Below are 25,314 nucleotides of genomic sequence, written 5' to 3' on the forward strand. Positions count from 1 at the left end.
AAGACGTTCTCTTGGCTTCGAAGCGAAAACATACTGTGGTTGCGTTCACTTCCTTCTTTTATACCCACTGGGTGGGGCGGAGGTATGCTATGCAAATTCCGCAGCCCCAAGGCACAGTGGCGGAACTAGAGTTTTATACATGGGGTGGCCAGGGGGTGGCCACTGCTATTTTGGGGGGGTACACACACACACACACACACACACACACTGGAAGTAATTGGGTCACTCTGTTTGTAATAAATGTTGAACATCCAAAATATTAGCAGAAAACAAAGCTGAAGCACCAAGGAGATAAGATACAGTAGCATGTGTCAGGTTATTTTATTTATAAAATTATTTGGTTACCAACATGCTTTAAAATATATCTTTTTTTGTTCATTTTTGGGTGAACTCTACTTTTAATCTGACAAAATCATATAAACTGAAATTCCTGAATTCGGGATGTGACTGCCTGTGTCTAGATGCTCTGACCTGTTGCTGGTCCTGAAGTCTGACCACCCTGACTCTGACTAGCCACAGGTAGGGAGCTGCTCTGGGTTCCAGTGATGCAAGGGCTGGGGTCTGTTTGCAATTGCACCTGATCTGTCTGTTTGTGCTTCTTTAAAAAGAACTCTGATATCTCTCCCTTTCTTTTCATGTTTAATTGACCCTGTTCAAAATATGAAAAATTTAAAATATGATTCCAATCATATTCATTTCTAATAATAATCATCCAAATAACCAACATTAAAAATAAAAATCAGCCACCATTAGCGTTTTTTTTTTTTTTCACAATATCTGAACATGTCAAAAGAAAGAACAGATCATGTGCTTTAAAAAAAACGGTTCTATTATAGGCCTAGCTTTATGCATCCTTTTTTATCAACACTCGAATGTTGATGTGACATGAATGTTGAAGCAACATGAGCAAAAAGCTGAGAAAATTGCATTCATCAAAAGACTACATCTAGATCCGATTCTGGTGTGGGTTTCCCGTACAACTAACTTATGCTGCCCTACAAAGGCAAAGTGCAGTAACTAACGTTACGCAAACAAAGAAACGGAGGAAAAGGCCTTTAAAGTTTTTATACCAGCCAGTCAAACATGTTATGGGTAGATTATGTGGTAATGCATCTCCGAAACAGGACATAATTTAACCCAGATATTTTTTCACAAGACAGACATGTCATAAAGCCCATTACAAGTCTTAACTCATGTTTGACCAAATATCATATGTAATTTTAGTTGCTGCGCTTTGCCTTTGTAGGGCAGTGTGTGCAGGCTGCCAACTCTCACGCATTGAGTGTGAGAAAATTCTCACGCTACACCCCCGATTTCTCATGCTAAAGTGTCAAGCCGGTCACTAAAATACCTGAAAAGATGAGTTTATCTATAGTTCCACCCATTGAGCCACTCGTGATCGACTAGTTTTACCGCAAATTAGTTAAAATATCCTCTAATCTAGAGAGAACGTGCATAGCCTACGAGACAGATGTTGAGCTCCTAACGGCGCGGACGCAAAGCCAGGACTGGAGCCAAAGCCCGTTCCTCTCTGCACTCTAAGCGTTCTGTTATCACTCCGCCTCCATCCACTACGGGTTTTCCAGTCTCACTCACAGGAAAAACTGACAATTTTGAAAGATAAACTTGTTTTATTTTTATATATATATATAAAAACTGCTCCGTGTCCGATTTTAAAAGATATGTTAATCTTATGTTTTGTTTTTATGCATCACAAACGTCTGAATTTATAATACTCAATGTAATGGCTTGGAAAGTATTCTACACGTTTAATTTGCACCCAGGTAAAAAGAACAATTATACAAATTCTACGAACACTTTTAGTTTGCTAACAAAAATATTGTTGTCATTGAACTATGCTGATAACGACTGACTTGCGACCATAGTTGCATAGTTTTGCATTGCCAACGATGCTTTCGGGAAACGCACCCAGAATGATGATCAAAAAACAGTAACTACACGGCATGGTAGCCTACTGTATGCGTGTATTAATGTATTCGGAGTAAACAACCCTGATGCTAAAACTTACTTCAAATATGATGTTTCTTCTGTGAAGATGAAGACGTATCCTGACTTGCAACCATCTCTCGTCCTCTGCTGCTCGTCTGTTTGAAAAACAGTGCGTGCTGACGAACGTTTTTTTTTTTTTTTTTAAATCAGCATTAGCTTACTGCCAATACAATTTTGGGGTGGCACCCGGGGTGGCCAATCGCATGTCAGGGGTGTCCAGTACCCCTCTGGCTCCGCCACTGCCAAGGCATTTTCATGGCATTGGCTCGTTGTTAAATACTCGAAGAGGATTGGCTTTCTATGCGAAACCCCCATTCTCCGTCATTACGACGTAACTCGGAGTGGCTACGAAAGGGAACCCTGATATGTGCGACCCTTCGGGGATCCCATATGTGTATATGTTCCAGGGCTGCTCCTAAGTCGGAAGCCCGTGTCTTTCCCTTGGGCTACGTCACTCGTTATATCATATGCAGTACAGCCTTCGGGTTAGTCCATATGTATTTTCCACTCTCTGAATGAAGTGGGTTCCGCAGCATTCCCCTCCCTCTAAAAAAGGGCACGCTTTCCCAGTGTTATCCAAGTCTCACTGGGTTATAAAGGAACAACAGTGTCAGACACTCTCTGTGTAACCCTCCTCCTATCGTCCTTCCAGGCAAGAAGGTGTTGAGGCTTGCATAGGGTGCAGCGACTGTGGCGCTTTGGTAGGGATTCCTATAGGTCAGTCTGACCTACGTTTCGAGTGACTGACCGATAGGGAACGTCTCGGTTACATATGGTAACCCTCGTTCCCTGAGGGAGGGAACGGAGGCGTAGGTCCCGTCGCCACATCTGCTGCTGCCCACCGGTGGGGCCAGCTTCCCAAATTTGGCTCCTCAGCAAAAAACTGAAGTGCAATCACACAGCCGCTCGTTATATACCCGACCTGACGAGGACGCGCAGCTGTTGCAAATGATTGCATGCCAATGTGCATTGGCTTGTTTTAGATTCACTCGAAGTAAATTGGCTCCCTCCCTCAAGGAACAAGGGTTACCATATGTAACCGAGACGTTACCTACTTAAGCTTCAAGAACTGTAAAACACTATAGCTGTCGGCCAACAGCATGTCATTAGGGTTTCGATCTCGGGTTGATTGAAGCTCCATGAGGTTGAGGTTGATGCTTTAACCACAGAGTTACCTTTAGAATGCAACATCTTATACGCTTGTAAAGCCCCATTGGTGTAGCCTAATATATTTCTACTGCAATGTTTTAAGATTTCATTATTTATTCAATTTAATTTCAGTATTGTGATTAATTAATTTATTTATCTTTCACTTCAATTAATCTGCTACCAGCTTTCAATCGCTCTGAATGAGCCGCGGCACCGCTGCAGATTGCGCAATCAACGGACACTTTTCAAAATATGTGATTGTAGTGCCTCTTAACGGCAAAAGGCAGCAAATACACCCCAAATTTTACCACTGCGGCAGAACGGCCGCGGTAAAAGCCTCAGTCTGGTTGTCTACCTACTGTAAGTTGCCCCCTCATTTAAAGATGGGACCGCCCAAAAAAAATGTGATTCTGGCTACGCTCTGACGTAGCCTGGCTACGTCTAATTCTGTCTCCATTGCTGTTTATTGCTACTCAAAAGTCATATTATTGCTTGAAGCATTAAACGCTGAAGCATTATGACTGTTTCTCAGTCTCTCAGCTGTACCCCTGTAAGTTATCTGGCAGTATGCTATGCTGTTAATTTTTTTGCCACATGATCTCTTAATACTCTTGGTTTATTATGAGAATAAAAAACAATAAAAAAAAGATCAAAACCTTGTTGGTTTGTTTTTAGGCATGTTGCAGAGATATTTACGAGACCGAATAAGCCACAATTTGATATTCACATTTCATATCATGCTGCAGTTTTTCAGAAAAATAAAAAAAGTATTGATAATAACAGCAAATAAAACATTTCTCTTTTTTATGACAAAACTGTAGTGGTAGTGGCTGTAATATGTTTTTGTAAGTCATTAGTCTGCATGGCATTTCACGCTTGCAAACTTGCAAAATGGAATAACATAAGGCCTGGAGACATAACTCTATCAGAACCAGATGTGGTGAATTGTTAGCGATGAAAATCTCTGCCAATGTTTGACAGGTTTACAACAGAATACACTTGTATCTATTGTGTTTTTAGTCTTAAACTGCTCTATAAAGTAGAAAACGACTTGTCTCAGGCTTGACTGCAAAAGTTTGTCATTTCGAACCAAACATAACTAAAACTTATACAGCAACAAATGAGTGGATGCAATTTTATATAATTCCTTGACATAGTTTGCTCATGCATCTATTGTGCACTAAGAATATTGATATAAAAGGCAAAAGATGAGGCATTAAGGATTGGGGTGGAGTAGAAGGAGTTTATTGATATCCAGCTGTAACTGTTAAAGTAGTTTATGGCTAACAAAAATGCAACAATTAAGCTTGCATCATAAATGAAGCCCATAAAAGCCAGGGCATGCATTCCTAAACAATCTCTGAGCATAAGACACGTAAATTGGCACCACATGTTCAGCAGCAGGCCGGGGGCCCAGCTGCTCTTTCTCACCACGTCCAATCATCCTCTGGTCTTAGCTTAGCCCAAGACATTCAGCTATACACTCATGTTTTTAGGCTTTCATTTTATTTCTGTTGTTGCAGTGTAACAAAAGAGAGCTATGCAATAAGCTACGTAATTCTATTGATTTTTTTGGTGTTTAATATTAAAACCAAGACATAAAGCAAAGAAGTCACTCATGAGTGGTTGTAATTAAGTACAGAAAGACAAAGAATATCACAGAACAGTATTTAATCTTAATCCAACACGGAACACTTAGGAGAATCACAGAAAGTAATACAATAAACGCAACCAATACCGGACAAAGAACAAACAGAACTCAGAGTTGAAATACACCGGGAGAAAAAATTAACAAAACTAGAAACAGCTGTGGGATTTATTAACAACCAAGGAAGCTAAAGCCGCGTTTCCACCAAAATTACCCAGAACAATTTGTCCCAGCAAAGCACACCCTGTGTTTAGAAAAAGATGGCCGCTGCCGGCTGAACGCTTGATGTAGGCGCTTGACTATTTTATTTATAACTGCTGCTGAATTACTGAGAAACTGCCAGCCACTTGTCGGAGTGATTAAGCAAACCTTTATACCTTATATTTGAAGATTTGGCTGCAATTATAGCAGTATTAAGGACGCTATCTCATTCAACTTTTTAGTTTGGTTTTGTCGTGTGTCATGGCAGAGATCTCGCTTCAATCCATTTGGGATGCATTGCACCAAATGAAAGAGCAAGTAACAATTTAAGTAAAAGCCCACTTGGACATTCAAATTGGGTCTGTTCAGGCAGGCCTAACGAACATTCAACAGTCATTGAGCTGTCTTACTGGACAAATCAATGAGTTGCAGCAACGAGTGAGCACAAATGAGGACACGATTGGTAACCTGGAGGAGCGAGTGTGTGCTATTGAAAAGGACAATTCTTACCTGAAGGAGAAACTGGAGGATTTTGAGAACCGGAGTAGAAGATCCAATTTGCGGTTTATTAATATACCGGAGAGGAAAGAGGGGAGAGACATGGTCGCTTTCATTGGAGAGCTGATTGTCACGCTATTCGGGAAGGGACATTTCCCCACGGCGCCTGTTGTGGAGAGGGCGCATCGCTCACCAACATTTGTTCGCTCGCCCAGGTCTGGTAAACCCTCAATACCTCCAAGACCAATACTGGTAAAATTCTTGAACTTCCAGGACAAGGTGAAAATCCTAAGACTGGCCCGGGAATAGGAGAATTTGAAGATGGGAGAATCCACGATCTACATCTATCCGGACTTCAGTTCGGGTCTCGTGAAAAAACGTGAGATCAGCGGGAGTGAGGGCTGACGGGTGACTGGAGGGAGTGAGGAGTCCAACTGAACCGAAGGGGTGACATGACGGGGCGAAGCAAACAAATGGAAGTCCAGAGGTGAAGGACGGGTGATGAGGGACCAAAGGGAATCCAGAGGGGCGAGGGAGCCTGGACGAGCTGGTGGACTGAGGGGCCATGGAGGAGCTGAGGGAGGTAGAAGCCACGGGGGAGCCGATGGGACCGGGGGCCGAGGAAGTGTATCTATGGAGGACGTGGGAGGCGAAAACCGGGGATACACAGACCAGGCTGGTTTCGGGGAGCTGAAGGGCAGGAGAGCAGAGTGAGGACAGATGAGAGGAGGCGGGAGAGGGAGGCTGGGTGGGATCCTGGTCTCTGGCGCAGGCTGGACGGTCTCTGGCGCTGGCTGGACGGTCTCTGGCGCTGGCTGGACGGTCTGGACGGTCTCCGGCTGGACGGTCTCTGGCTGGACGGTCTGGACGGTCTCTGGCTGGACGGTCTGGACGGTCTCTGGCTGGACGGTCTGGACGGTCTCCGGCTGGACGGTCTGGACGGTCTCTGGTTGGACGGTCTGGACGGTCTCCGGCTGGACGGTCTGGACGGTCTCCGGCTGGACGGTCTTTGGCTGGACAGTCTGGACGGTCTCTGGCGCGGGCTGGACGGAACCAGCGAAGAGGAGAGCTTGGGCTCGGCGGGGCTGGACGGAACCAGCGGAGAGTAGAGTTCGGGCTCGGCGAGGCTGGACGGAACCAGCGGAGAAGAGAGCTCGGCGAGGCTGGACGGAACCCGCGGAGAGGAGAGCTCGGCGAGGCTGGACGGAACCAGCGGAGAAGAGAGCTCGGGCTCGGCGAGGCTGGACGGAACCAGCGGAGAGGAGAGCTCGAGCTCGGCGGGGCTGGACGGAACCAGCGGAGAGGAGAGCTCGAGCTTTGCGGGGCTGACGTGGAGCGCCGGCTTTCTGGGGATAAGGATCAGACGAGGGCGCCGAATCGGCGGGAGAATCCCCTGCATAGTAGCAGGGTTCATGTTGATGTGGTCGGTCGATCTGTCACGGGGTGTGGTGGTGGGAGTGCAGGAGTGCAGGTAGAAGGATCGGAAGAAGTCCATCTGAACACGAAGATACTATTTATTTCAAAATACAGGCAGGAAGACAGGGTTACACCGAGTAACATTCAACATCGACCGACAAAGACAGACTGAATAGGAAGGAACTAAATACAATCAAACTAAGGAATCAAACTAAACGAGGTGAAAACAGGTGAAACAGATGAATACAGGACGCTGAACGGGAGGCTGATGAGGGAGTGAGTTCAGGTGTGGAGATAAGAGGATCCTGGGAAGTGTAGTGCTGGAGACGCAGACAGGATGGTGCAGACGAAGGACTGTGACACAGTGCATATGATAAAACATTTATTTGAGATAAAAGCATTTCTTTGATTCACTTTAACAGTAGGAGCTTACAATCCAATTTTGAAGCCATTCAAGACTATCTGAACCAGTTTAAGTCTAAATTTAATATTATAGCTATTTCAGAAACATGGTTGAAAGATGATAAAATACATGAGTTTGATATAAATGGGTACGAAATGTTTTATACAAACCGGATTAATAAGAAAGGAGGAGGTGTGGCTCTCTATATAGATAGAAATATACATTGTAGTATTGTGGACAATATGTGTTTAGTGGTGGATGATCTTTTTGAATGTGTGACTGTAGAATTGGTACTTCCAAAAAATAAAAATATTATTGTTAGCTGCATTTATAGGAGGCCGGGACCAGATTTTACAATGTTCATGGAATGGATTGAAAAAATATTTACTAATAATAACAAAAAATAAACACTGTCCTATTAAAAAATGCACAATAAGGAAACATATTAAAACACCCTGGATAACAAAAGGGCTTGCGAACTCGTGTAAAAAGAAAAATGTTTTATATAGACAATTTTTAAGGTATAGAACTAGTGAAACTGAACATAAGTATAAAACATATAAAAATAAATTAACTAGCATATTGAAAGTAAGTAGGAGAAAATATTATACCGATTTATTGATCAAGAAGAAATATGATATTAAAGCAACCTGGAAAGTGTTGAACACTGTTATTGGTCGTGGTTCTAGCAGTTCATGTTATCCGGATTATTTTGTGGAAAATGGCAGAATTATACGAGACAAAACAATGATCGCAGATAGATTTAATTATTTGTTTGTCAATGTTGGACCTAATCTGGCGCATAAAATTCCATCCACTAATGAGCAGATTAAGGGCCTAATTGATATAAATTCCAACACCATGTTCCTCAATGGAGGTTATGAAAGTAATCAGGGATTGCAAGAACAAAACTTCCCAAGACATATACAGTGCCCTCCACAATTATTGGCACCCCTGTTTAAGATGTGGTCGAGGACTTTTAAAAATTCTCCCTTTTTTTTAAACAACATAGAATCCAAATGCAAAAAAAGAGAAAAATCCAACCTTTTATTTAAGTACATTACTTTGGTGGTAAAAAAAAAAATTAAAAATTGAAAAAAATAAAAACTTCAAATCATGTGTCCCACAATTATTGGCACCCCTGATGTTAATACTTTGTACAACCCCCTTTTGCCAACAAGACAGCACTTAATCTCCTCCTATAACATTTCACAAGATTGAAGAACACAGAGAGAGGGATCTTTGACCATTCTTCTTTGCAAAATCTTTCTAGATCATCCAGTATCCTGGGCCCTCTCTTGTGCACTCTCCTCTTTAGCTCACCCCACAGGTTTTCGATTGGATTGAGGTCTGGGGACTGAGATGGCCATGGGAGGACCTTGAGTTTGTGACTGAACCATTTTTGTGTAGATTTTGCCACACGTTTTGGATCATTATCCTGCTGAAAGACCCAATGACGACCCATCTTCAGCTTTCTGGCAGAGGCCATCAGGTTTTTATTTAAAATGTCCTGGTAGTTCAAAGCGTTCATAATGCCATGCACCCTAACAAGGTTCCCAGGGCCTTTGGAAGAGAAACAGGCCCACAGCATCACAGATCCTCCACCATACTTCACGGTGGGCATGAGGTACTTTTCGGCATACACATCTTTTGTTTTACACCAGATCCACTTAGAGTGTTTGTTGCCAAAAAGCTCAATCTTAGTCTCATCCGACCAAAGCACACGATCCCAGATGAAGTCCCAGTGCCGCTTGGCAAACTCCAGACGTTTACGTTTGTCAGTGTTAGTGAGAAAAGGCTTTTTCCTAGCATGCCTCCCAAACATCTTGTTGGCATGTAGAGAGCGTCTGATGGTTGTTTTGGAGATTTTGTGACCCCAAGATGCCACTATTTGATGCAATTCTGTGACAGTGAGCTTAGGACTTTTTTTTACTTTTCTTAGCATCCTCCTCACAGTGCGTTGTGGCAAGATAAACTTGGGACCTCTTTCAGCCTTGTTTGTCACTGTTCCTGTTGTTTTAAACTTCTTAATGATTCCTCTAACTTTAGATATGGGCAATATAAGGTGAGTGGCTATTTTCTTGTAGCCATTGCCTGACTTATAAAGGTCATCACACATCTGCCTTACTTGAATGGTGTGTTCTCTTGTCTTTGCCATGTTGACAAATGGGTAAGAGAATTAGGCCTCTGTGTCATGTCATATTTATACCCCAGGGAAATGGGAAGTCATGAATTACTAATTAAAAGTTCCTAGATATCCTGACCAACATTAGCAACTACAGAAAATATATATTTTTTAAAAAATCAATTACATTTTTCAGCGGAATTGTTAGGGGTGCCAATAATTGTGGGACACAGGATTTGAAGTTTTTATTTTTCTAAATTTTTAAAAAAAATTTTACCACCAAAGTAATGTACTTGAATAAAAGGTTGGATTTTTCTCTTTTTTTGCATTTGGGTTCTATGTTGTTTAAAAAAAAGGGAGAATTTTTAAAAGTCCTCAACCACATCTTAAACAGGGGTGCCAATAATTGTGGAGGGCACTGTATAATATCGATATGAGGATTGTTCGTAATGTTGCAGAAGAAATTATAAATCCATTCACATATATTTGTAACTTATCCTTTCAATTTGGTCATTTTCCATCGCAAATGAAAACTGCTAAAGTCATACCAATTTTAAAGTCAGGGGATAAACATTATTTTAATAACTATCGGCCTATTTCCCTCCTGCCACAGTTTTCCAAAATTTTAGAAAAATTATATGATAAAAGACTTCGAAGCTTCATTGATAAACATCAATTACTCTCCGATTGTCAATATGGGTTCAGGGAAAATAGATGTACCTCACATGCATTAATTTACTTATTGGAAGAAATTTCAGATGGTATTGAAAGAAATAAATTTGTTTTGGGAATCTTTATAGATCTCCAAAAGGCCTTTGATACCATTGATCACCAGATTTTAATAAAAAAGATGGAGGACTACGGCATAAGAGGAATAGCAAAAATATGGTTGGAGAGCTATCTAGGTGAGAGGAGACAGATTGTTGAGATCGATCAATATAAATCAGGGTTTCTGGATATTATGTGTGGAGTACCGCAGGGGTCAATATTGGGACCTACACTATTTCTAATGTATATCAATGAGTTATGTAAAATAACAACGAAAATGAAATTCATCCTTTTTGCTGATGATACCAATATTATTTGTGCCGATGACAACTTGGAGCAACTTTTGGCCTCGGTAACTGTGGAATTGATAAAGTTAAAAACCTGGTTTAATATTAATAAACTATCTTTGAATTTGAATAAGATGAAAATTATGTTGTTTAGTAATCGTAAATGTAATATACCTGTTAAAATTGTTATTGATGACACACTAATAGAAAAGGTTCAACAAAATACATTTTTGGGAGTTATAATAGATGAGAAGATCTCTTGGAAACCCCATATAAGCTACCTGAGGACAAAAGTTACTAAATGTGTTGGAATGATGAAAAGAGCATGTAATTTACTGAACACTAAAGCACGACTTGTACTGTATCATTCATTTGTTATGCCATATTTATATTATTGTGTTGAAATTTGGGGTAACTGTTACAAAACTCACTTACAGCCCTTGATCACTCTGCAGAAAAAGGCCATTAGGATTCCAATCCATTGTTCTTTGAGCTGGAAGAACTTAAATTGCCGGATGTGGTCAATTTTAAAACTGGTCAAATTATGTTCAGGGCACCTCAAAATTCTTTGCCTCCCAATGTTCAAAATTTATTTAGTGATAGAGATGCTCATCATAGTTACAAATGAAGAGGAATTAAAAATAGATATTTGCCCAAATTTAGAACCACTCTAAAATCGATGTGTATTTCAGTGCGAGGAGTTAAGCTTTGGAATGATTGATGAATTAAAAACCTGTTCTAATATAATGCATTTTAAATATTTGTTTAAAAAAATGTTATAAGGAAATATGTAGAGGACAGTGAATGATGCCCTCAGCATGAAGCTAGTGGTGAGAGGGTGTTGAGGCAGAGAGTGTTTGGGCCAGTGTCTTTTGTGAGGGTGTGTGTGTGAGTGTGTGTGTGTTTCTGTCTTGTTTTATATCAGTTATATACTAATAATTGTTTTTCTGTGTGAACTGCAGGAATACTGTTGTTCTGGAATTACTTTGTTCGTATATTGTATTTGTATTGTATTTTGTGTTGAATGTGAGGGGGTTTGGAATTATATAAGCGTTGCTTCATCCACCTCCTTTTCAAACCATGCATTTGTATAAATAGTTAATATAGCCTGTAATGTTGATTTGTGAGAACGAGAATGCGGGTTTGAAATAAACATCATCATATCATATCATATCATCATATCCCAGGAACTTTTTCCCCCCAGACCTGTTACTGTCTGTGTTCCCATCGTGGTCTAAAGTACCGTGAAGATTAGGCAAATTAGTCCGGTGATGTAGGTCTGCGTTCTCCTTTCCAGTTCCCACTGGATTTCATCCTCTGAATTTAAGCTTAATAAAACCTGAACCTTGTCGTCTGTCCATCGGTTGTATTTTTAAACTCCATTGTTGATTAGAATAGCAAACCACTCTTACTGCACGCACCGCAACAGACTTTAAAAAATGGTGGCTGAAATAAAATGCTGTGTGGAGTCAACCAATCAAAATACTGCATGAAATCAACTAATCAGCATGTTTAGCATCAATGCACCCCTGAAAGTTTGAAAAAGTACTACCTCGCCAACAAGGACTTTTTGAGGGGCAAATTCCTGGGGAAAGTTCCTGTGGTTGAAACAGAGAAAATTAAACCAAAACAGAACATACGTGTTACACCCACCCACTGGGAAGGCGTGTCCTCATGCCATAACAGTCCAACTGAGGAAGGGCATCAACTGATTGATGGTGGCGATGACAGTGGGAGGAGCAGGGATGAGAGGAGAGCAGGAGTAGCCAGGTGGGGACCCAGAGTACAGCCAGGATGAAGGTATACTGCGAAGTTGAGGGAGGGAGGAGCCATGGTGGAGACTTGGCCGATGAAACCATGGAGGCGATGGACGGCGACTGTGCCAATGGAGTTGGAGAACCATGCAGAGCTGAAGAGCCGAGCATCCAAGGTGGAGCCCAGGAGGTCAGAGGACCAAGACGGAGCTGGAGGGAAGATGGAGGCCCGGAAGTCCATGAAGCAGACAGAGCGACCTCCTACCAAGGCGAAGCCATAAGGGTGATAGACCCAGGTGGAGCTGAGGGAGGAAGGAGACAAATGGAACCGACTGGTCACCGAGCTGAGGTAAAGTGATGGCTGGAGGTGGAGCCAGGGGATCCTTAAGCCAAGGCAGAACTGGTGACTGGAAGATCCAACATGCATCGACACAGCTTTGTGGAGCAAATAAAGGATGATGAGCTGAGGAGCTGAAGAGAACCATCCTCTTCTGAATCCTCAAATAAAAAAGGTGGAGGCCAAAATTTGCTGGGCTTTCTTTCGTCCCACGCACCTGGTCAGACTTTTCCATAGGCTCATGCTCCTGGGTGATGGTTGGCCCAGTCCTCATTACTGCGTCTTTCATGGTGGCTGGCTGGGCTCTCGTCTGGTGTGGGGATGGTGATGTCCTCTTCAGCATCGCAGATGGTGAAGGCAGACCCGCAGGTCACCAGCAGGCACTCCACAAACTCAGTAAATGCCCCCCGAGCACCATCACTAGGAGAGGCATGCCTTGGTGCGTTCGTTTAGCTGGTCAGAATTTGCACAAGGAGTGATTGGGGAAGTTTGTTAGGCACGACAGTAAAAATTCTCTGGTATAGCTGCTCTAAGCCATTTTTGTCTTTTTTATGTCTGGTATTCTATCACACATGAATATCTGTAATGAAGCACACGAGGATGAAGGAATATCACAGAAACACAGAGAAAACTAAACAAAAACAGAACATACATGTTACAGATGTAGCCAAAGCAATGGTTATTATTCATCTTCTAGTTTTTTAATGCATATATTTTTGTCTGATCACAAACATACAATTTGTTAAAAAGATTAAAAAACAACAGATGGAGAGGTTTTTCATTGCATGTTTTCTCAGGGAGCTTGAAACAAACACATTGTGTTTTTTTTTTTTTTTCCAAGATTTTGTTCCCTTGGGAAACATGGCACTTTGAAGCAGAAAGACATTTTCAGATATTCTGTTGCACCTGTGCATCCACTGTGCCAGCTCTCTCACCCAGACTGAACTCAACCAACTCACTGTTTTGAATTTCAGTGATCTGCTCTGCGCTGGCACACATCTGTTTAAAGTGACACAGATGCTGCACAGTGTGGTTGTGTGCAAGATAAGAACACAAGTGTATTTTATGAATTTATTTGGGTTGCCTTGACTTGATATATGATGCCATCATACGTTTTGTGGCTTAGTTTTCATTGAATCTTTATTTGATAAATGAAATAGTGATGGCATTAAGTCAGTGAGTTAGTACTGTAGTTAGTGCTTAAAGGAGCAATGTGTGACTTTTAGCGACATCTAGTGGTTCGGTTGCGAGTTTGCACCAGGTTTGCACTAAGGGCTCAGCCCACTGCTCACCCCTCCCTTTCGAAGAAGCTACGGTTGCTAAAACGGGACAAACATCTCGTCGGCTGAGACAGCAGAGAATAGCCAGAGTAAGCCAAGAGTGTGTAACATTGTCACTGTTTCTGTACCACAGTCCATTATAAACCACATCATGAATACTGTTTACAAAGCCATAGTCAGTTGAGGATCAAGGGTTTTAATATATAATTTAATAAAATAATATTAATCAGCTGATTGTCTCACAAACGTAACCAGCAGCACATTTCTCCCCACATACTGTAGCAAACCCATAATACAGCGAGGGAGCAGCTATATATTTTTTCTAACAGGGTAGTAATAGTTTAGCTGGCTAATATGAGCTGTTGCTGTGGCTGAGCTGGGACTCGTCCGCATGAGTCCAAAGGTCGGAAGTGCGCGCGCAGTTACAATCATGTCATCTCCGCATCCCATAGATACTATTTACTACACACAATAGGCTTTTTTTCTCTGATTTTGAAAAATCTTCGCGATCGACTTTAGTGATAAAAGACTTTAGTAAAAGTCTCTATCGACGGGTTAGTGATTCCTGTAACGTATTGTTTTACGGTCAATGACATGAATACTAATCATCAGCTGTCTCACGAACGTAACAGCACATCTATCCCCAACATAACAAACCCATAACACAGCGAGGGAGAACTAAGTTACATGAAACAATCCCAACTACATATTTTACACCACTCACAAGGGAAAAGTCACTACTCACGGAGTGTAAGGCTAGCTTCCAGCTTTCCGCTACTTCTCTTTCAAGGTAGTTATGAAACGCGTTCTGTAGCACTGTGTGTTCGCGTTCGGCTACGGTAGGAATATGACGTCACAACATGGCGACCTTCATAGAAGGGGATTCCCGCGGTTATGGAGCTATTAATGTCTCATTCTAAGGTAATAAAAACATTACGGTTAATTAAGTAAGTTCTTTATACACCACTGAAAACATAGTTATGGATGTCATATTGCATTTCTGTTAATAGATACTCAACTTTGTTACACATTGCACCTTTAAACATTAGCTTTGAAGGCACATTAAGCTGATTACTCTCATAATCAGAAGATCATTCTCGTTGATATTTAACCCCCTTAATGCAAAAGATGTTGGAGGTTTAAATGTTACATGGAAATTTGGGAATACTAGCACAATCTAGTGACTAACTTAAATCAGTTAAAACAGAAGCTAACCTTAAATGAACAGAACACTCTCAATGACCTTACATGAGCAATGGATGCTCATGACCTCAATGCACAACTGCTACCGGGGATTATACCAAACATTTCTATAGCCATTTCAACTAACCATTTCTAGATGGTCTTGTATGTCAGTACCCTTAAAAAACTGTGATTAACTCAGCTTTCAGCACCTGTTAAAATCTGTGATTGCGATCTCTCATGACATTTACTGAAAACAGTGGCTGCAATAAGATTTCTTTAGGTTTTACTTTAGGTAATTACAGAGAATGTCTAATTGAAGAGAATTGCCACTGGCTGGGTTACTTCCGGGTTCTGGACTGGTTGCAGTAACGTGTCTCTGTCCATGCAGGGGCGCTCGCGGTCGAGTGCAGAATGAATGGGAGTCAATGGGGTTTCACCCCCAGAAATCCACTTTTCTCAGGATGTAATTTTTTGTCAAGTAATTTGAAAGTTGCATTCAAAAGGGAGGGCTAAGAAAATACACTCAGCTGAAAATTGCATTTTTAAGTTCACTTATCTGTTCTAAAAATCCGTTCAAAAATGTGATGACGTCACACAATAGCAGAATGCTAGCGTGTTCTGGCCAACAACAGCCTAACCTGTAAGAAATCAAAAGGACATATGTACTCATTCATTCGACTTTTGGCCTATAATCTATATTGAACTTGCGGAATCAACAATAAAATCTATTTTGATTTAACGACAAGCAGGTGAAAGAGACACATTTAGCCGTTTAGCCCCATAGACTCCCATTCATTCTGCACTCGCCCGCGATCACCTCCAGTGGAATTCTAATGGAACTGCAACCAAGGTGATGCACAATAGGGCTAATAGGAAGTGCCAAGGCTCGCTTTGTGCACCAGTTTAACCTTTGTTTTGGCATGCTTAGCAGCATTCAGCAGCAGCAAGTTCCAAAATTTCCAAAAAAAACTCAAAAAATTTTAAAATTTAGATGCAGTTTTAACAGTTTTAAATGGCTCAGTTTTGACGAAAACAAATGTACTATTAATTTTATACCCTTCACAGGGTAATGCTGGATCCTCTGCTGCTGGAATTAAGGTAAAACACAACCTCAGAATAATTTTTATCTTTAGTCCGTGTTGTTTAGCAAGATCTAATTTTTCATTTGATATGAGCACTTAAATGCATTCTTATTGTTACAGGGTGAGCCAGGAGAGCCAGGACGTGAAGGACAAAAGGTAAAACTGCATACTGCACTGAGTATTCACTTAAGATTGTTATTGTTTGGAACAAATGACTGCACATGTGTTTTAATAAAGTTTAACCATAAAGTATTATAGCAACATTATTTTCTGCACCGTATGACTGTATGAAGCAAAGCTTACCAACATTTGCGTGCTGCTATTAAGTGAGACACCAACTACTTAAGAAAGAAAGCGCTTTTTAGCAAGGTCAGCTTCCTTTCCAGCCGGATTTCAGGTGAACTAATATAACTTAAAAATGCACTTTTTATTTGATGTTTTTAGGTAACCTTTTAGTTTGTGCCTTAGTATACCTTGGCATAAACTATTCATTTACTGAGAATTGAACTCATTTCCCGCTCCAACATAAGCCGTAAAAACATAATGCTATTATAGTTTGTCTACTTTGTATTATTTCTTTGTTTTGCATCCCTTTATTACTTGTTATGTTTAAAACAACATTCAGGCTTCACTGAATAATCAATCTGCTCCAAATTCAGTTCTAAGGATACAAGAGAACAGCTTGAGTTCTCTTGCAGAAATCTTCATCACATTTACAGGACTTAAATGGTCACTTCACCCATTTGCATTAAGCTTTGTATTTTTAGAAACCCAGTCATATTTTCGAATGGTCATGGTTTATTCCCTTATTTTCCCCTGAGATGGGAGAAATAAGGATTTAAGTGTTTTACTTCCTGCTTATCGTGACGTAAAAATCGTCATTTTGCGTCACGATAAGCAGGAAGTCATATTTCATTAAAATCTTTAGAACTACAAAGATTAGCTCATTATTATTCCAGGGTGTGGGACCCACTCACCCTACAGGCCTATTACAGATCAGTGGGTGGGACTTCACTTGCAGAAACTGAAATCAATAAACGCCATCTTGTTTGGAAGCTAAGCTAACAAGCGCTGTGGAGATAGTAAGTTATGACAATGACGGAAGAAACTAAACATGATATGGAAGAAGAGGATTTTGAAATTCTGCTGCTCGAATCCGATGTTCGTGGCTATCTTTACGAGTCGCAGTATAGTTTAAAGCAGCCGAGGCTCATGGAGGAGCAGGAGGCTGCCTGTTGGTCGAGGACCCCGGACTGACTCTGGCGCTGGGCGGCTTGCTGGTGCCCATGCTCTCGCTGCGTGCTACGGCCTACGGACACAGCCCGACACAGCCCGTTCTGCTGCAGAGAATTTCAACGATGGCAATTTCTCCTGGAGGAAATCTCTGAATCAGACGAGCACACGGACGTTTGTGTTGTGATAGTTTCGCCTGACTAAACATCCAGGTAACATGCAGTTATTCACCATATAGAAAGAAATACAAAGAGGAGTAATTCACTAATGAGTTTGCCAATGTAACGTTAACGGGGTTTGTTGTTGTGGGAAGAAGAAGGCAGGAACTGGCGAACATTTAAACATTTTAATAGTAAAATGAACAAATACAAAACAAAAATATAAGCCAGCAGCCCCTCCTTGACGACTGCTGTAACGTTACACACAACAGAAACAAAACACAACATAACATCAGGCCTGTTTCTCTCTCAGTCTGCCGTCGTCGCTCCCCGTTTTATGCTTTTGCTTCTCCGTGAGGTCCCGTGAGGTTCGCGCCTCACAGGTGTCTTTCATTATCAGTCTCTGTTATAACTCACACCACTGGCCTCGCGCAAAGCGCCGTCCTCTTACATCCCTCGCCCTCGATCGTCCTGCTTGCCACGGCCAACTAGACATTTTTTGTGAAATGAATTTCAAACTCTGGTGACAGCTAATGTTAGCCTTGTAGACGGAAGAGTGAATTCTCTGTTTGCACTGTCCCGGATTAGTGGGTGTGGCTTGCAGATCTGTGCAATGCGGGGCATTGTGGGACATGTTGTCTATTAATACTTAGGCGCCCCTTGGTTATTTTCTGTCTTTTCTCGGTCAAGAGGGCACCAAATTAAAAAAAAATTATTTTACATTTCGACTACATATATGATCCATTTTCAATAAAGATTAATGTTGCAATGGGTAAAATGCTCCTTTAAAAAAAGTTCTGTGTAAACTTACAACTCTAAAACTACAGTCTGAGATCTTTTTAACAGCACCCTTTTGAGCACCAGTCCTACTTACTTTTCACATGCGTATTTATTTCAACAGAGAATGAGCTAATTAACAACAGAATTGTATCATAGTTACGTGGTATGTTAGTGCTTCTGAGGTTTTAGTTTTTATTCCTCATTTCTCATGATATACTGTGCCCAAAGTAATATAATAATGTCGACTGTCATGCGATTATTTTTTCAAATCTAATTTAATTACATGATATGTCGATTAATTAATCTTTTTTATCGCCAAATTAATCACACATTAAATTTGGCATCAAATTTTGATCCCCAAAAGTTCATTTGAAGTCATTTGAAGTCAAAACATCAAATAGACATTACGAATATAGCTTTAGAAATAAATATTTTATTTGATTCAACATAGAATTTATTATACAATTTGTTTAAGGTTACTGCAGCCTAAACAGAAGCCGATTCTGAATTGGTATTTAGATATATTTACAGACCAAAACTTCTCAGGTTACAGGTTACTGAGAACAGGGAACGAGACACTGCGTCGAATGATGCTTTGGGTGTGTCTGAAATCACAATCAAATCACGGCAATCACATTGACCGGTGAAAGTTGAAATTCATTAATGAATCATTAATGTGAATGATTAACTTGCAACCTGGAAGTATAAAAGGGTTACAAACATGACAATATCCTTTCATCTGAAAAGACTGTTTGGTAGGCAGGCCCCGAGGCATGGTAAGGACATGCAGTGTCTCGTTCCCTGCAAACCCGGCTCCAGACAACAAATTCACGGAAGGGCATTACATTTTTTTCAGGGGCCACGTTCTGAGTACGATCGTACGATCTTTTTTGCTCCTCATCCACCTCCAGCCTGGTCCATCCAACTATCCCAGACAAAAAAATGGACCATAAAAGGGCTGAGTCAAGCGCTAATTAATTCTGAAGTTAAAATTTTTAAAAAGATTAAATAAAGAAGAATTGTTTAATTTATATGTCTCCTTGCTTTCGACTCACCCCTCTCTTGCAGCTTCCACTCCATCTGCTCGAGCGAGCAAGGCCCGCCGGCTGCCAACCTTGCATTCAGCAGCTTCTCCACCTTCCTCCCATACAGAGCCGGTTCTGCACCGGCGTTACTCCACTCTGTTGTGTTCTCTTATTCCGTTGCTGGTTTATAAATGTCCACAAGATGGAGGTATTGTGCTAGAGATGAAAGTAGGAAGGAGAGAAGAAATGGGTTGTGAGATAAAGAATGAAAAGTAAAGAGATCTGTTCGCTACACTGTGTGCTCTCATTGATTCTCATGTGATTACACAACAAATTGGCGACGAGGATGGCAGTTCATCTTCCTCCTACATACAGTACTTACAATGTCCTGGTGAGCCTGCAGTTCCGTTTGGGATCTGGACGCAAATGTTCGAGAACTTCTTGTTGTTCATTCATTTTACACTCTTCCTAATACTGGTACGACCTATGCATCTGCCCTTACGGCTCTCAGAACTCGTTTTGTACCGAAAGTTAATGTCATTGCGGAACAACATAAATTTCGTCAAAGGGAGAAAAGGCATGACGAAAATATATTTCAGTACGTGGCCGCGCTTCATAACATGGTGTCATTATGTGCATTTGGTGACAAAGAAGATGAAATGCTAAGAGATCAAATTGTGGAGAAAGTGCACAGCAGCCAGATCCATGAACGCTTACTACTTGAAATGGATTTGATGTTAGAGGGAGCAGTACAAGTGGCCGTTCAAGTGGAAAATGCCATGGCTAATGCGAGTGAATTTGCAAAACCTGCCGACTTGTCAGTTCAACGGCTATATGTCAGAAAAAAAGAAACAACCATGCGTAGAACCACACAAAGTAAAATCTAGAGCCATTCTGCACGCAAATGTTATCGCTGTGATTCCAGCAGCCATTTGGCAAATGTGTGCCGCTCTGGACGAAGACAGGACATCAGAGAAATCACTGTCCTGAACTGACTGTTTTGTACATGACAACACATTTGCTGCTGCAAACAAAATGTGCGTCTTGTCACATATTCAAAAGAGGACCTTCCAGTGCTGGGATGTTTTAAGACGTCTGCACGACATGGTGAACATTCAGTACCTGCCATATTCTACACTGTGAAAAGTGGAAACACACTTATGGGCATGGACTTAATATATTCCTTGAACTTGCGCATTAACAGAAAATAAAGTACTCAACCCCAAACAGTCAGTGCAACAAGTGTTCCATACTGATAGCCATCTTTTGGCTGTGCAAAGAACTACGTACACAAAGTGAAAATGCATGAAAACATTCCTGTGCAACAGAAGCTACGCAGATTACCTTTTTCTGTAAGGGATGCTGTGTCTGCAGAGCTGAACTGCCTACTTGCAGCAGATATTATTGAAAGAGTGGATGTTTCACCATGGGTTTCGCCCATCGTAGTTACTCAAAAGAAATCTGGAGACATCAGAATGTGTGTGGATCTAAGGGACCCCAACAAAGCAATCGTTGTGGACAGCTACCCAATTCCACACATTAAAAAACTATTTTCACAATTGAGAGGTGCTGTGATGTTTTCTACAATCGACCTAGCAAATGCTTACCATCAGGTACCAATACATGAGGACAGAAGGGACATCACTGCTTTTATAACACATGATGGTTTGTTTAGTTTCAAGCGAGTTTGCTACGGATTAGCATCAGCCCCAGCGGCGTTTCAAAAACTGATGTCTTCTATTCTTAGGGGTGTTACAGGCGTCCAGTGTTATCTGGATGACATAATTCGCCTTTGGCTAAGCCCCGCCCCCCTTAGTTACTATTGCTACTTCTTTCAAACTTTATTCTGGGCTCTAGTTTGGTATCAACATGGCTTATGCTGTGACAGCTCTTCCTGCTGAAATGTTATCAAACTTTTATAAAGCAGCAAATAAAGTGTCAGATAGAAGTAGGCAAAAGGGACCTATATGCGTTTGAAGACTATATTCAAGACATACAAGTGAAACGCAAGAAACAACAAGGCATCCAAATAGAGGCAAAAGCATAACGTTACCGGTCACAGTCAAAAACTGAACCACCACATTTCCTACTAATCGAGACGGAGGCTGGGACTAACAATATCAGGGAGCAATACTGTTCATGCAAAGCTGGGTAGGTCTCTATTCACTTCTATAATCGTTATTACAAAGCAAATGGACTACCGGAGTATAACGTTGTATTTATTTATTTTTTATTGTACGTGCGCTAGCGTATCAACAACCGGAATGAGAACCGAAATCATAACCTAAAACATTATAAAATGGTCTAACTAGTATAACTTCACAGTAAGGTTATAAGCAAAACAGATGTGCTTGTTGATCTTTGAGGGGTTTAGCTGACTGAGGACGTCCATACAGTTTAATCCAAAGACAACACTTGTCAGGATTTGACTTCGGTTTTGGGAAGGGAAAAAACGGACACCCCCCTCCAACCTCTCTGGGAAACACGTATCTGTGTTACATATACCCCAGGCACAATGTTTAACCATATTTTTGATAAAACTACGACGGTAATAGCCTGCCGAGACCAAAAATATGAGATGCCTGCCTGTGTTGAAAGTCAATGGAGTGCTGTGAAAAAAGTGTCGGACCTCTGTGGGAGCTCGTTCTTGGCTGCGCTATGATTGGTCAATCTACATTCTAGGGAGTGGCTTAGCCAAGGCGAATTGTGGTTGGTGACTCTGTTACTAGCTATGATGCTCACCTAAAAATAGTGATCCACAAACTACAAGAAATAGATCTGCAACTAAATGAGAAGAAATGTAAATTTCGCCAGGAGAAGCTCACGTTTCTGGGACATACCCTCTCCGGGACTGATGCCGGATCACAGCCACTTGGAAGCAATACGCAATGCTCCACCACCTTCGGATGAGCCCACACTAAGATCATTTCTAGGCCTCACCGCTTGGTATGCTAAATTCATTCCTAACTACGCAGCTGTTGTTGAACCTATGAGAGATGCCCTTTGAGGAAAGTCGAATTTTGTATGGACTAATAAAGCGCACAAAAGTTTCCAGAAAGTAAAAGAACTGATTGCACAAAGCCCTGCATTGGCTTTATTTGATCCCGCTTTGCCCACAATGGTTAAAACAAATGCCTTAGACTACGGCATAGGTGGCATCCTGACTCCTCTTCATCCAGATAAGTCAGAAAGGACCATGGCTTTCGCATCCAGAACCTTAACATCGGCAGAAAGAAAATATTCTGTGGTTGAAAAATAAGCCCTTGCTTGTGTATGGGTCATTGAGTGTTGGAGAACATATCTGTGGCGCAAACACTTCAAACTAAGATCTGACCACCAAGCCCTAACCACCCTTTTGACTACTAAAGGTATGGGACGAGGTGGACTGAGAGTAGCATGATGGTCTGCCAGATTGCTCTGTTTTAACTATACTATGCAGTACAGACAGGGGGTTGACAACCAGGTCACTGATTGCCTTTCGCGTCTTCCATTGCCAAATGAAATTAATTCTGACTCGGATTCTGAACCCTAAACTGTTGCTGCTATCACTACACTCCTGTCAGCTGTTCCTGTGACCGAGTTTGCTGCTGAAAGTTCCTCATGTCCTGAGCTTGCCAAACTTAATCAGTACATTGAGTATGGCTGGCCCGCTACCTCGAAAGCCCTGCATCCATGTCCAGGTACTTTCCAATACGAGACGAACTGTCTATGTTGGACTCGTATGTGCTAAGAGGACCACACAGACTGATTGTGCCGCTTAGTTTACGTTCACATATGGTCACCCTCACTCATGATGGCCATCAAGACATTGTGAGAACCAAGCAACGGCTTAGGGAACTTTACTGGTGGCCTAAGATGGATTCGCAGGAACAGTCCACGATTGCAACCTGCGTCACCTGCCAACTCAATGATAAAACTGCTAGAACCACACATGCACCACTTACACCAGTTGACTATCCAGTAGGTCCGTGGAAGAAACTGGGCATCGACGTGGTGGGTCCATTCGACATTGGTCCTGTTTTTTGTAGATATGCTATCACAATGATTGACTGCCATTCAAAATGGCCAGCGGTAGCTTTTGCACCTCGTGTGACTGGATCTACCATTAATTGTTTTCTGAGGTCAGTGTTCAGCCAAAAAGGGAATCCTCTGGAGATTGTTACTGACAACGGGCCTCAGTTCCGGTCAACAGATTTTAAACTATTTCTACAAGAGAGATGTAAAGCACATCTGTACTTCTATATATCACCCGGAAGGAAATGGAGCTGTGGAGCGCTGGAATAAGGTACTGAAGGAGGCTATCCTGACTGCAGAAAGGGAGAGAGCCCCTTGGACATTGTTCATTGCGGATTTTCTACAAACTTACCGAGGCACACCTCACGCCACGACAGGAATTTCTCCTTTCGAGCTGATGTTTGGAAGGAAAATGAGAACAAAGTTGACAATTCTTCCAAAGTGCAATGTGAACCCTGCTATAAAAAGCTGAAAACAAAAGTGATGCAAAACCAGAGGAAGATGAAAGCATACCTGGATACAACGCGCAAAGCAAAGACCCCTGGGCTCAAGGAAGGCGACTTTGTACGGGTGAGAAAACCTGTGCATGTGAGAAAAGGAAAATCTAAATTCAGCAACCCTATGCAGATTGTTAGAAAGAAGGGGAAACATAGTTTTGAACTGAGTGATGGACGAACGTGGGACATGTCTCATTTGGCACCGTTTCACCCAGAAGTTACTCAGGTTCCAGAACACTCTGAACAGTCAACTTCTACTGCATCACCTGGACGTGGAACCAATCAATTGGAGGGACGTTGTTGAAAAAAGCCAGTATAGTTGAAAGACTATGTCACTTAAACTGCCATAGTTGGCAAAGAAGGAAGTAATGGGGAAAGAAAAAAAACAGAAGTTTAGTTCAGGAAAGTTGTGGTTTGACCCATCATTTCTTTCCCTTTCCTCTCCCTCACTCCTTTTCTTCTTCGCTTCTCCACCGGGCACAGGGGCCGATTTCTGCGTGAGGATGCCTCCGCAAACGACCTCAGCCCCGACCCTTCCTCCTTTTAACCCTCGTAAGGCTCGATCTCCCTTTTCTCTCTTCTCATCAAACACCTCAACCAGCTCCTCCAAACGCTGTTGCCTCAAAAACCCCTCTATTGACCAACAACATAAGAGCTACCCTAAAAAATAAAGAAATGAAAAAATGCAGGTGGCATTTGTCGTTAGCTGAATTTTATATTGCTATCAATTGCTATACCCAAATCATATGCTCCGCTTTTCTCCATAGATGGCACAAGTTGAACGACTCTCTTTCCATTATAGCGGAGCTCGCACTGTCCTACGGAGGTTGCCACTTTTATACGTACCACAAACTGTTTTCCGCTAAATGCGCCATGCGTTGGCTATTTCTCAATGGAATCAGTGTCCTTATTGGGAAGCTTGGATATCGATCTCCACAACAGAGTGTTTTCTTGTATGCCAAAACATTTCATGTGCATTTTGCAGATCTGTAATCATGCCACGACGGCGCGCCCGCAGATTAACCCTTCAGTTTTCTCCCTGCCCAGTACAGAGCCAGTTCAAATCTACCAGCTACGTTCCGCGATCCGCCAGAGAGCAACACTCTTCCAGTAGAGATTTCCCAAGTACAGCCTCATATCGTATCAAACAGGCTGCAATAATGTTCCATGACGGAAAATGCCCTAGACAACGCTGACGCTTCCTCCACGTCTGCAACTACTGCGGAGGTGCACAAGCCCGAGTTGCATGTCCAGTACAGAAGTACCTGTCAATAAAAGTGCAAAAACTATCTCTCGACTCCCGCGAATGTTTCGTCTAGCAGACGAATTATATCACAACCCGGACGTTTCACTGCCTAAACAGAAAATCGATCGAATAATATTGATCGCGTCCAATCTCATAGACTGCACTAATTGTACCTAACGCAAAGTCCTCGCGCTGCTCAGCCACCTAAACTATGCTAT

The 25,314-nt window shown here is 41.8% G+C and overlaps 1 protein-coding gene across 1 annotated transcript in view; it reads left to right on the forward strand.

The window, feature by feature from the left end:
- col25a1 (collagen type XXV alpha 1 chain) overlaps positions 1 to 25,314 on the forward strand; it is a 483,837-nt gene that overhangs the window by 335,039 nt on the left and 123,484 nt on the right. The window contains exons 11-12 of the mRNA XM_089129575.1: positions 16,127 to 16,159; positions 16,264 to 16,299. Of these exons, the coding sequence (XP_088985701.1) occupies positions 16,127 to 16,159; positions 16,264 to 16,299 (69 nt within the window). The remainder of the gene's footprint in view (positions 1 to 16,126; positions 16,160 to 16,263; positions 16,300 to 25,314) is intronic.

This window comes from Pimephales promelas, chromosome 1 (genome assembly GCF_988280905.1).
Source record: "Pimephales promelas chromosome 1, fPimPro1.hap1.1, whole genome shotgun sequence".
Lineage (NCBI taxonomy): Eukaryota > Metazoa > Chordata > Actinopteri > Cypriniformes > Leuciscidae > Pimephales > Pimephales promelas.